We start from the raw sequence: 13,043 nt of genomic DNA, 5'->3' as shown, positions 1-13,043 counted from the left end.
TTTTTGCAAACAAAACAGCAACTCCAGCACTTGTTGAAGTGTGGTGGCTCAGTATAGAGATCCCCTCAAACTCCCTTGCCCAACTATCAGCATTTCCACCATCACTGTGTGTTTCTTGCAACATTATAACATCAATATTCTTTTGTTTAATCATTTTGTATAACATGGCTCTTTTCTTCATGTCCCTGGCACCATTCACATTCAAGGTAGCCATGCGTACCTCACTCATGGTGATAATTAACAAAAAAAACAAACACCCACCAAAACACAACAGATCTAAAACACCCCTTTGATTTCTAAACATCATTATTTAAGTCTTTGTTTAAGTTCCTCACAATTTTCTTCAACCGATATACCTCTTTGTTAGTAAAACAACCCTCTACCATCAGATTCCTTGTTTTTTCAACAAATTGTTTGATATCAGGAAAGTATTCCTGAACACAAACACCTCTCTTATTTTTAGTTGATTTAAGAAACAACTTAATATCTTCAACATCATAATTCCGACTAGAAAAATCATTCTGGGAGAGCACCACACTGGAGTCTGATAACTCACTGTCACTCTCAGTCTCTTGGTCGTCACTAGCTTGAAGATCAAGTTTTCTTAAAACCTTTGCATCTTGAGAATTACCCCTCTTCTTCTTTTTTTGGGGTACTTTGAACATATTTTGTTCTACCTCCATATCTACCCCATTCAACTCACAAACATTCTGCAACATCGATTCGACAATGTTCTCTGTAGCGTCACAAGCCTGTTTTTTTACAGAGCTCCCAGACACTTGTACCCCATCCACAGACTCGCTAACCGATAACTCCGCATCTGCCGCACGTAAACATTCCAGATTCACCGCGATTGAGCCAACCTCAGCAACACTAGCAGCGACTGGTCCCTTCCCCGTGACCGACTCTGTCTCAGTTCGGCTCAACCCCGGTGACTCAGAACCCACCGGACCGGCCTCGATCACTTTACTCGTGCTGGGAGCAGGCTCAACATTCCCTCCCTCGATAGTTTCCTTCTCATTCAACTTATCGGGACAGTTTTGAATTAAGTGCCCAAAATTCCCGCAGCCAAAGCATCTTGTCTTTGCAGTTGTAACAAAGATTACATATTCGAACCCATCAACTTTGAAGCTGAGTGACAGATCTAACTCGGCATCATCCTGAACTATCATATACACGAAACGCCTAAATGAAACGATGTGTTTCAAGAGAGGGGAGACACTACTAATCGGAATCTTCTTAATTGGAGAAACTATTTTGCCGTAACGTGACAACGCATTAGTTAGTATGTCATCACTAAGGAACGGGGGGACATTTGATAAAGTGACTCGTTTTGATGGTTGCGAGAGGGGGAGAACAGAAACAAACTCACCACCAATCACCACACCATGCTCAACTAACTCGTTCACTCTCTCAATACTGTTGAGAAAAATCACCATGGCATTGTTCATCCTGGAGGCAGACAGAATACATTCATGCCCCACAACTTCACCAACAGCCATACAACAATCCTCAACATTCGCGGTAGACACTACTTTAATCGCGTGACGCCGTGTTAGCGTGCTCAGAGCTTGCACACCTGGGGCCGCCATGCTTCCCTGATAAACCAGGTAGCACACGGCCCAACTACAAAGACACGCAAGAAAAGCCGAGACAGCAATAAAGCCCAGCAGAAAAAAAGAGAAAAGAAGAAAGAGACAATCCACTCACCCACGCTCGCACCACTCGTTTATCATGTTTTCAGAGACTGCAAAAAGATTTAAAATATCACAGATGTAAACTGGAAGATGAAGACTGTAATACCAAGTACGAACACAAGATGACCTCATAGGATAAAGAATCTTTTTCAGCTCATTCTCAGTCTATCAGAATGATTTAAAAGCATTTTGCTTTTAACCCTTTCATTGCTGTAACCCTTCAATCCAAACTGCCACAGGGTCACTGTCAATGCATGTGCCCGCCGGGCACCATTTTTCTGATGGCACCAGGGTTGCGGATGCGCTGGCGGCGAGGGCCCGCTCATCGCTGCTTGCAGCTATATTTATTTTTATTTTTTTTCAAGTTTTTGGGGGTTTTGGGGCCCTTAACATGCTCAAAAACTCTTGAAAATTGGCACACACCTTGGAATCTGCGGCCATTAGGGCCGGGCAGAGACTGGTACATGGGCGTGGCAAGGGGACTCTACAGCGCCCCCTGGAATTTGGAGGGTCATATAGCACACATACTTGCACTTACACATATGAAACTCGGTACACATATAGAACTCATCAAGTTGAACAACTTTCGCACTCTATGTCATTAGCTAATCCCAACAGGAAGTTGGTTATTCTGGGTTTTGTCAAAAACGCATGCTCTGGAATTTGATATACTAGTCCTAGGTTTTTTACCCAATTGCCACCAAACTTGGTCAACCTGATCTCAAGACATTGGGGATGAAAAATTGTGAGGGGATTTTTGATATCTCGAACGGTTTGGCCGTGGCGAGGCGTTGAAATTATGGCGAGAAATGAGAAACAGGAAATGGCTAATAACTATTGCACACATTGTCTGATTTTGATGACACTTCACTGGTTTGTTTGTTGTATGATGCCGATCACATAGATGTGACTATTAGGAGTCAAAGTTATAGCGCCACCAACTGGCAACAGGAAGTGTGTCTCTTTTAAAAATGCTTTGATATCACATGGTTAATTTTACCCGATTTGCTTCAAACTTCATCAGAATAATGTCAAAACACGGCCGATGAGAATCTGTAAAGGGGTCGTTGATACATTAAATGCTGTTGCCATGGCAACGTGTCAAACTTTAACATTTGTTTCCTGTGTTTTTGGGGCACTTAATAAGCTTAGATTTTCATGAAACTCAACACACACATCAGTATTAATGATAGTTAGACACTGGCAAAGGCTCATAAATGGGCGTGGAGGAGGCGCTCTATAGCGCCACCTTTTGTCAAAAGTTGGGGGGTTAGTTTGAGCTAGAGACACCAAACTCGGTATGTATATTGTTCTCATCAAGCCAGACAACTTTCTAATTTACATCCATTAGCTGCGACCAACAGGAAGTCTGCTATTTTGATTTGAATGTGGATTTTTGGAAAAATCAGGCTATAAACAAATTCATACTCCTCCAAGCAGGAATAAGTAGTTCACACCAAACTTTGTCAACATGATGCCAACATACTGAAGATGTTAAATTGCGAGCGGATTTGGGATATCTTGAACGGTTGATTTATGGTGATTTTTTAAAGTAGCAGTAAAAAACATAACCGTAATTTTAAAATGCAGCATCCAAACACTTTAAAAAATTTTATATACATAGAACTAGTCATTCTGAGAAATAAATGCTTACTTCCATTGATATAAAATAGTCTACTAAAAATAGAAAATTAAAAAACTATTAAACATCTGATCTCACTCTAACTCTCTCACTCTAACTCTGTGTGTGTGCGTTAAGTGTGTGTGTAAGTGTGAGTGTTGACAGTGGGGGAGGGTGGCTGTCAGAGACAGAGAGACAGAGAGAGACAGAGTGTATTTAAAGTGTATTATCCTAACTCTTCACAACTTTTTACATATGAAAAACAAGTCATTCTTAGGAAATATGTTTATCATATTTTCAGAGACCGCAAAAACATTTCAAATATCACACATGTAAACTAGCAGATGAAGACTATATAATACCAAGGATGAACACAAGATGACCTCATAGGATAAGGAATCTTTTTCAGCTCATTCTCAGTCTATCAGAATGATGTAAAAGCATTTTGGGTAACACTTTCTATGAAGCCCCTATTTATAATACATTATAATGGTATTTATAAGGGATTATAATGAATGCATAATGCATTATAAAAACCTTATAATATGTTATATCATCTCATGAATAATCATAACAACAATTATAATACATTAAAATACTTGAGTATTTGAGGTTATAACTTTTAAGATTATGATTTTTTATAACACACAATGGACAACATATCAAATCTACTTAATTTATAATGGACTATATCATATTACATTTATTTTTTACATTATATATTATGTTTTATTTTGATGGTCCCCCTAGTCTATTGACAATAAGCAATTGTCCAAATACATGTGAACTAACACTCCTTAGAGTATTATAAATACGGGCTTCATAGAAAGTGTTGCCGCAGTTTGCTTTTAACCCTTTCATTGCTGTAACCCTTCAATCCAAACTGCCACAGGATTACTGTCATGTGCCCGCTGGGCACCATTTTCCATGCTGCATGGCGATTGCGCTGGGGGCAGGGCCCGTCTTCGCTGCTTGCAGCATTTTCCTGCATTTTTCAGGGCCTAAACACACTCGGACTCGAGTCCGGTCTCGAGTACAATTTTTAGGCGTCTCGGACTTGTGACAGACTCGGATGCATTTTTACTCGGACTTGACTCGGACTCAAGCCTTTCGGACTTATCCCGAAAATATCCTGAGTCCGTCCGAGTCCAGAAACAGTTGACGGAAATGTCACTGACTCGATGTATTATCACGAAAGTCTTGTCCAGTAGGCTACTTGAAAGCCGACGGGTTCATGTGCACACTAGAGATGCGCGGATGAGCTCAAACATCACCCGAATCCGCACCTTCAAATAAATTATCCGCCCGCCACACACCCGCACCTATATTTTTCTCTGATTTAGATAACTGCACCCGACCCGCACCCAATCGTCATTTACGATTATTTTAATTCTTAGTTTTGCATGATGATGTGATGAATGGATGGATCATTTTTAACAGCAGATTGATTCAGCTGATCTGCACATCGCTGCACACTTATATAAGCTTAATCGTTCGTGCTTTTAAGCCAAATCCACGCTAAAAAGAGTAAGGTTAACTGACATCTGGACGTGACTCTCCGCAATCTCTGATGAAATCAATTGGGTGTTTGAACATCTACTGGATCCCTGGACAGAAGATTACAGGGGTTCACCCAGTTTAAGAAATTTCAGATCATAAAAATCTAGTTCTTTTCATTTTTAAGGTATTGTTTTTTGTTATAATGTACTGATTCAAATTAGTAATCAATAATAACTGTTAATTTTACTACTCGGCAAATCTGGTGCTGGCGCGGACGTGTCAGGTGCAATCATCAAAGATATTTCAAAGGAAGCCGGCGCCACATTCCCTACCGTCTTTACTATGTGTTTTGAGCGAATATTTGCATTTATTCACATACGATTGAATTAGAAATGGTGGCCTGTCATGATTTTGGCTAATGCAGGTCACTACTGAATGATGCGCATCAGAGGGAATTTAGAAGTGGGTATACGCAAAGCCGGTGGATTAAAAAATGGGTATCCGCAGGTACTGCACTACACCACTAAATATTACCCTGTTCAATAGCATTAACACAGGCGTAACTCCCTTCAAACTTGATCTGGAACGTCTTTATTTCTGTCACAAATTCTCGAACAGGTGAACACACAGACACACACACAAATATGAAATCGTTTGCCTGAAAAAAAGTATTTAGAACAGGTTCATATTTTAGAAAATGTAGTTAATATTTGCCTCATTATTGATTCATCTCATCCACCCGCGACCTACCCGCAAATAATCAGAATGCAATTTTTTATTACCCGACCCACCCGACCCGCGGATTATCCGCAGCGCCCGCGGATATAACCGCCATCCGCGCATCACTAGTGCGCACACACTCAAAGCGCGATCACAGAACGCGCCTCTCAGTCAGTGTGCGAATACAGAGTTCTCTTTCGCTTCTAATAGGTTCTGTTATTGCTACACACATGCTCGTATTGGAGACTATTCATGTAAATGAAGTCAGTTTCGTCTTAAGCAAACCCGAACAGTTGGGAGAAATACTGATGCGTCAAAATATTTGATCTGTGCTTCAGATCTTAAAGCGACAGCAGCGTAAACCTGCAGCAGCCGACCGCGTCATAAATATTAATCAAACAACAAAAGAAAAAGAGAAAATCACTCACTGTTCTTGACTGAATCACTTATTAACTGTAATAAGAATTATCTTTAATGTATACAGTGAGGATATTGCAGTCTTTTATGTTAACATTTATTACTTCATGAAATGTCTGTAGTCTATTTCTGTAATAGCCTTTATATAGACCTACATAAAAAAATGCAAAAATAAAAAAACCCCTACAATTCTATTTTAAAAAAAGATTCTATTTTAAAAAATATTATTTCATTTGTATTTTTGATTAATACTTGGAGTGTTTACTTGCCTTGAGCTCGAGAATGTTTTACTTACATTGGTTGATTAGTTTTTTCTGTATTGAAATTATTATTATTTAAACATGGTGTTTTCTGCTCTTAAGGTCCCATTCACCAAGATACTTACTCCTTTATCCCCACCCTTGAATTTATACATTTACTACATCGATGAATAAAGTCAAGTCCTGCCCTATAATTTTTCACATTCTAAAACCTGTTTCACTCTAAAATATGTTACATTACATAGATCAGCCATAACTTCTGTTGCATGACTTTAAGTTTGCTAAGCAGAGCATGGACACTAATTTTGAGATGTTGTGAAATCAAAAATCAAAATGGCAAGATCCACTAGAGGTTTGCTTTTCTTACATTTCAACTGACACTGCATTTTTCTAGTTGTAAAGGTTAAAAACAGGGGTGCCCAAACTCGGTCCTGGTCCTTGGTTTAGCTCCAATTTGCCTCAACACACCTGCCAGGGGGCTTCTAGTATGCCTAGTAAGAGCTTGAGTTTGGGCACCCCTGGATTAAAACAATTTTAAGATACTGACAAACAGTAGTGTTTCCTTGGACTTGGACGGACTCGACTCGGACTCGGCCCTTTGGGACTCGGACTTGAGTCCGACTCGGCCCATTTTGGACTCGGACTCGTCTCGGACTCGATTGGTAAAAGACTCGGACTCGACTCGGACTCGACTTAGGTGGACTCGAACCCAACACTATCAAAATATATACAAATTAATACCTAATAGGGACATAGTAGTATATTTAAAGTATGGTGTAACGTTCACTTAAAGGAAGACTCCATTTTTTTTAAAAATAGGCTCATTGTCCAACTCCCCGAGTTAAAGTTGAGTTTTACCATTTTTGAATCCATTTAGCCGATCTCCGGGTCTGGCAGTAGCACTTTTAGCACAGCTTAGCATAGATCATTAAATCCAATTAGACCGTTAGCATCTTGCTCAAAAGTTACCAAAGAGTTTCGATATTTTTCCTATTTAAAACTTGACTCTTCTGTAGTTACATCGTGTACAAAGACAGACGAAAAATGAAAAGTTGCGATTTTCTAGGTCGATACGTCTAGGAACTATGCTCTCATTTCGGCGTAATAATCAAGGAACTTTGATGCCGTGCCATGGGTGCAGCAGGCGCAATGATATTACACAGCCGTCAACTCTGCCGGCTGCAACTCTGTATCTACACAAACTTAGATCACTTTCAGGTGCTGCGTAATATTATTGCGCTTGCTGCACCCATGGTATGACAGCAAAGTTCCTTTTCATTTTCACTTTTCATTTTCCGTCAGTCTTAATACACGATGTAACTACAGAAGAGTCAAGTTTTAAATAGGAAAAATATCCTCATTATATATGGTCATTTTTGAGCAAGATGCTATCGGTCTAATCAGATTCAATGATCTATGCTAAGCTATGCTAAAAGTGCTACCGCCAGACCTGGAGATCGGCTGAATGGATTAGAAAACGGTAAAACTCAGCTGTTTAACTCAGGGGGAGTTGGACACTGAGCCTATTTTCAAAAAAAAAGTGGAGTGTTCCTTTAAAGAAAACTTATGAGTATTCTTGCAGTATAAAGCTACTAAACTAGTAGTTTACTGAAACTACACTTCATAGTGTACTAAAAATACTAAAAAGGTATTTAATTAGTAAACTATCAGTACACCTAAGTTTACTTTTAATATAGTTGCAGTACTAACTAAAACATAGATAAAAATTAGTTGTGTACTTAAAGTTTATTACTGTTATACTTAAAGTACTTAAATATATACTTTTATATACTAGAAAGTGGGCCAGTTTAGTCCAACTTCAAATTTTAAAATTTGATGTCAATATTTACTTTTTATAAATGCATTGAAAAATTGCAGTGCTTAATTTTGAACTTTTTGGTTAAGATAATTTTGTTTAGATGTCTGCTGTAATTGTTTTGAGAACAAGTACATTGCATTGGAGAAAAGTGTCAAATCAATTGAGAAAAACTGTAAAACAAGCTGTTCATTCATAAATCCATCAGATCACTGTGGAAATACATCCAGAAGACAGCAAATGCTGGGGGAGGGGCTAAATAAGGTTTATTTTAGTGCTGCATTTGCTGTCTTATATATAGACCTTACTTAGCCCCCCAACACCCCCCCCCACACCAATTAGCGCTGCCTTTGCTGTCTTCTGTCTTCCTATATACACATTAGGGTGGCCCTTATTGGGGGGTAATTTTTTTTTGGAGAGAAATGTGCCAATTGCGTGAGCCCTGGATCTATTTTTTAAGAACACAGGAATCTTCTAAGCCTGCTGAGGTGGAAATCATGAAGATTTTATGAAAGCTGCTTGCTGGTATTATATACCTATAAAATCCATCTATCCATCTATCTATCCATCTATCTATGAGCCAGGACCACCAGTATTTAATAAGCTAATAAATAAAATAAGTAAACAACACCTAATAATTACGAAACCCTATCCCTCAACCCCATTTGGAATGTCCCAATAGCCTTTGATGCTGTTTTTAAATGGGACCCTCTCCATGGAGGCATTCTGTCCCTACAAAGATAACAAAACCTTGCTAAAAACAGCCTAGGCTGTTTAGTAAACAGTTTTATATAAAATCTCCCTAAATAAACTTTACATTGTGCCTAACACCTTTAGTCTTGACCATATTCACAAAATAGTATAGCTTTTAAGATGTTATTGCTCAAGTAAGACCATATAAGAAAAGCTAGATCTTGTATCAAAAGCTACTAAAGGGGGCCATTAAGGCAATGACAACCTAACAACGGAGAATAGCTTCCACTAGAGGAATTACTTTATTTGTGAGAAACAAATGTCAATGAGCCATTTTAATTCTGCAGTAAAATGAATTTATTGTATTCTGTACAGCTAATAGCTCAGAAAATTTGCTCTGATTTAAACAAGAACAAAAGCTGTTGAAAAGTTGTTCAAAGAAATGCATTAATCATTAGCATATCAAGTGCAGGCAGCAGACTTATTCTCATCTACAATGTTGAATGAGCAAAGCACACTAGCTAATGTGATGAGATTCTTAGAGAACAAAGCAACAATGTGAAAGGTAATTTTCATTCATGGTGATGTGTTCCAGAAGATGTTTAGATTATTGTCCTCTGTCTTTGTCTCTACCGAATGTCCCTGATGAGTGATTCCACTGTAAACACAGAGAATGGGAAAATATTTTCTGTCCATTTTTTTTTTTTTAAGCACAAACTCTAGTCACTGAAAACACAAATGTACACTGTACATTATGGAGGAAGATTCAGCAGACAAAAATAAATAAAGATTAAAAATGAACACATGAAATTACAGTGCAAGTACAATACAGTGCAAGCTCGACACAAAGTAGGAACAGATTGTTTAGGATGGGTGTCCATGTTTTAACTCTAATCCATGAATCCGCCATATCTCTTCTGCATGTTGGGCAGGGCAGTCTCGCCTCCATCCTCCCAAGTGCGTTTCAGAAAGCCACTGCTTTTCTGGTTATCCAACCAGTCAGGCCTGCCCACTCTACGCATAAACCCCCCGTATCTCTTGTGCAGGTCTCTCCCTGCCTCCCCTAGATCACTGTTCCCCTGTACACTCCTCATAAATCCTCCATAGCGCTTGACCATATCCCCATCATGCTGCTCATCTGACTCTGAGGTGAGACCAACCCTGAGGATCTCTCTTAGCAGCTCCACCTGTTGGTCTTCGGCTCCACCTTCTACCTTGTCCTTTTTCATAAAGCCTCCATATTTCTTACTAATGGCCTCTGTGTCATCATTTTCAGCCGGGGCTCCTGTGCCGATATCTGCTGCTTTCTTAATCATGAAGCCCCCGTAACGCTTCATGAATCCACCATATTTTTTGGCAAGAAGATGGTCTGCACTCTCTTCCTCTTGTTTGAGGTTGTCCATTGCAAGGCGATCCTCTTCACTGAGGATGTTTTTGCAGATTTCTAGTGTTCTGGAGTCCACTGTCCCCTCACACTGTAATGAGCAGGTCTATGGGAGACATGAATGACCAATCAATGCAAAGAAGCAATTGGTCCACCAGAGGGCACACGTTCATTCTGCTGGTGTTCCATGCAGATGCATATTAAAGAATGCTACTAATTACAGTTGACAATGAACAGTGGAAAATGTTGTCAACTGGCAACACACGATTTGAAGAACTTGCATTGAATTGCTTTTGAAAAGTATTATGCTACAAAACAAATAATTTTAAGTAAAAACTATCATGCTACAGCCCAAACAACTCTGTATACAATACTGCATTCACAAAAAATATAAAATACAAAACCAAACTACAGTTTATCATTTTTTTAAAATCTTTTGTTCATGTTTAAAGTCCCATTTTACCAAAAAATAGCTAAATGAATGTTAAATTACATTTTGTATTGATGTATTATTGGTAAATCAAATAATTTTTACTAACAACTTATAGTAGCTTCTTATTAGAGAAGCACTACATACAAGTACATGCATACATATTTCAATGCTGAGTTGGTCACCTAAACCTAGTGAAAAAAAAATGCACTTGAATGTGCACTTGTAGTGTGCTTTAAATCTTAAAAGTGTATTAAATTATTAAAGCTATAAATTATTAGTGAAAAAAGACCATTTGATTGAACTTAAAGATAATACACTTTCAGGACTATGTTTCTTAACACACTTGCACTTTAAAAAAGAATAATAGACAAAGGTTTTACATTTTAAATGACGTTTTAATATTTTTTTTGTTGTTATATTTTGATGTGTTTACTAATACATTAAAACACAAACAAAGTACTTAATTTTACCTGCATTGTGTTTTCAATATTACATTTAAAATTAATATTTTGTAAATGTACTAAACATCACGACAAATGTCTAATTAAAAATATATTTAAATACACTGCATACAAGTCTAAATAGAAATTACATTATATTTTAGTTTACCATAAATGCTTGTCAGTACACTCTGCAGTACACTTTAACCATATTACAAAGACAATAGAGGTAATTATGAAATTAAAAATTCATTAAACTTATGTGGGTTAAATAACACTGTAGAATTCAGCTAAATTAATTTAGATTATAATATATTTTATTTAATTGCAATTAACATGTTATTAAGTGTCTGAAAACATTATGTTTCACTTTTTCTCAGTTTCTCCCAAATCTGTATTGCAAATTTAAAAAATAAACTGAAATATTGAAGAGAATGGGGTCGTTGTCACACATTTCACTTCAGCTTTAAGTTTGAAAGTCAATTTTTGTTAAGGCTTGACTACAAAAAAGCTATTGAACATTTCTGCCATTTCTCTCCAGGAAAAAGAAAATACAGTTACCTGAACACAGATCACCAATAGCCAAGCATTTTATTTCACTATAAGGGGTTAAGTTGTCACAATAAAACCTGCCATTTTGTAAAATGATTACGAAACAGCAAACAAATGTCAAATGCAACATTCAAAAATATAAACAAATATTATAATTACTAAATTGTATGATTTTTTTACTGTTAAATTACGTGACAACTTGCCCCGACAAATACATCTTTATGTACATATCTATGACAAATACAGTGTTAACCTCTAATTATATCTAGCGTTATTAGCTGACTTTTTCCTGAATATATATCGAGATGAAACTCACGAATGTGTCGATCTCTGTCTGTTGACGGAACAGCCGGTAAACGCAAACCGCGCAGTCTCTGCCGCATTCAGCGCGAACCATCAGCACGAGACAGGCGCTCAAAGCCAGAGTCCACCAGTTCACAGTTAACGCCATGGTCTGCAAACAAGCATTTATCCTTTACTTACCTAAGGAAAATACAAAGCGATCTCTGGGAGAATCTTGCAAATTGAACATAAAGGTAGTAAACTATAACATATTCATATATTACAAAAACAGTCTATAATACGCACAATCACAAATTATTTAGTACAGTTAGCGAATTTGCGTATGAAAGAACTCATCAATAGACCAAACAACCTATCCACTTTTCTCCATTAGTTTACCTGTTTTCTTTGGCAGTGTCCACTGTAGTGCTGAATATGTTGGACAGCTTCTCACAGGGAGCAAAAAGCGAGAAAAGCTAGCCAGTCGCTTTTCACTGAGTGTTAAAGCGTCTTTGGTAAAGTATATTGTGTCTCACAGCACGAGGATAAACTCCACTACTGCTCTGTTCAGAAACAACTGTCACTCACAACTTTAATGAGCGTCCCCTCATGACACCACGCCGCTTGCAGTCTGACGTCAGCAGGAAGCTTCACGCACTGAATGACGAGAAAATTAATTAATGTGTGATAATTTTCGATTCTCGAATTATACCGTACCTAGTTTCAAGTAATCGTCAAAGTGCTTTTGATGATGGTAAGTGTTAATATTTATGTTCGTGGGTAATTAATAAGCAAAATAAACACAATTTAAACTTATCCCTAGCCTACATCAAAACGTATAATATATCACTAATACAATATATAGATATCAAATAGCGTATTTAGACAACAAAACAACAGTATTGTGGCCCATTTTGGTGAAAAGTGTCAACTTGATGTATACTCTTAAAAATTAAGATGCCATAAAATAACCATTGCTGGTTCCCAAAAATCTTTCAGTAGCCTTTCAGTTTTATTTATTTATTTATTTTTTTTTTTTTTGTCCTGTGAAGAACAATTTAAAATTATATAGAACCTTCTGCTATTAAACCACATTTTTGAATGGAAAGGTTCCATGTCAAATGTAAAAGACTCTTCATGGAACCATCGGAGCGTGCTCAATCCAACCTCTCAATCTGTGTGTGTGTTTTATTTTTTTTTCTCCTGAACATTTGCTGTGTATTAATAT

At 37.6% G+C, this 13,043-nt stretch overlaps 1 protein-coding gene across 2 annotated transcripts; it reads right to left on the bottom strand.

Moving 5' to 3' along the window:
- Positions 1 to 9,246: 9,246 nt before the first annotated feature.
- On the bottom strand, positions 9,247 to 12,411 carry penka (proenkephalin a). Of its 2 annotated transcripts, none has more exons than XM_051102799.1 (3): positions 12,215 to 12,411; positions 11,850 to 12,016; positions 9,247 to 10,214 (listed from the first exon to the last, which is right to left on the bottom strand). In XM_051102799.1, exons 2-3 carry the CDS (start codon positions 11,982 to 11,984, stop codon positions 9,615 to 9,617), a joined length of 735 nt encoding a protein of 244 aa, XP_050958756.1. In that variant the 5' UTR covers positions 11,985 to 12,016; positions 12,215 to 12,411; the 3' UTR covers positions 9,247 to 9,614. The 2 variants fall into 2 exon arrangements, with proteins under 2 accessions (XP_050958756.1, XP_050958755.1); XM_051102798.1 differs by having other exon boundaries at positions 11,850 to 11,987.
- Positions 12,412 to 13,043: the final 632 nt, after the last annotated feature.

This window comes from Labeo rohita, unplaced genomic scaffold (genome assembly GCF_022985175.1).
Source record: "Labeo rohita strain BAU-BD-2019 unplaced genomic scaffold, IGBB_LRoh.1.0 scaffold_295, whole genome shotgun sequence".
NCBI classification, from domain to species: Eukaryota; Metazoa; Chordata; class Actinopteri; order Cypriniformes; family Cyprinidae; genus Labeo; species Labeo rohita.
The sequence above is the reverse complement of the archived record's forward strand: the minus strand, read 5'-3'. Positions and strand labels throughout refer to the sequence as shown.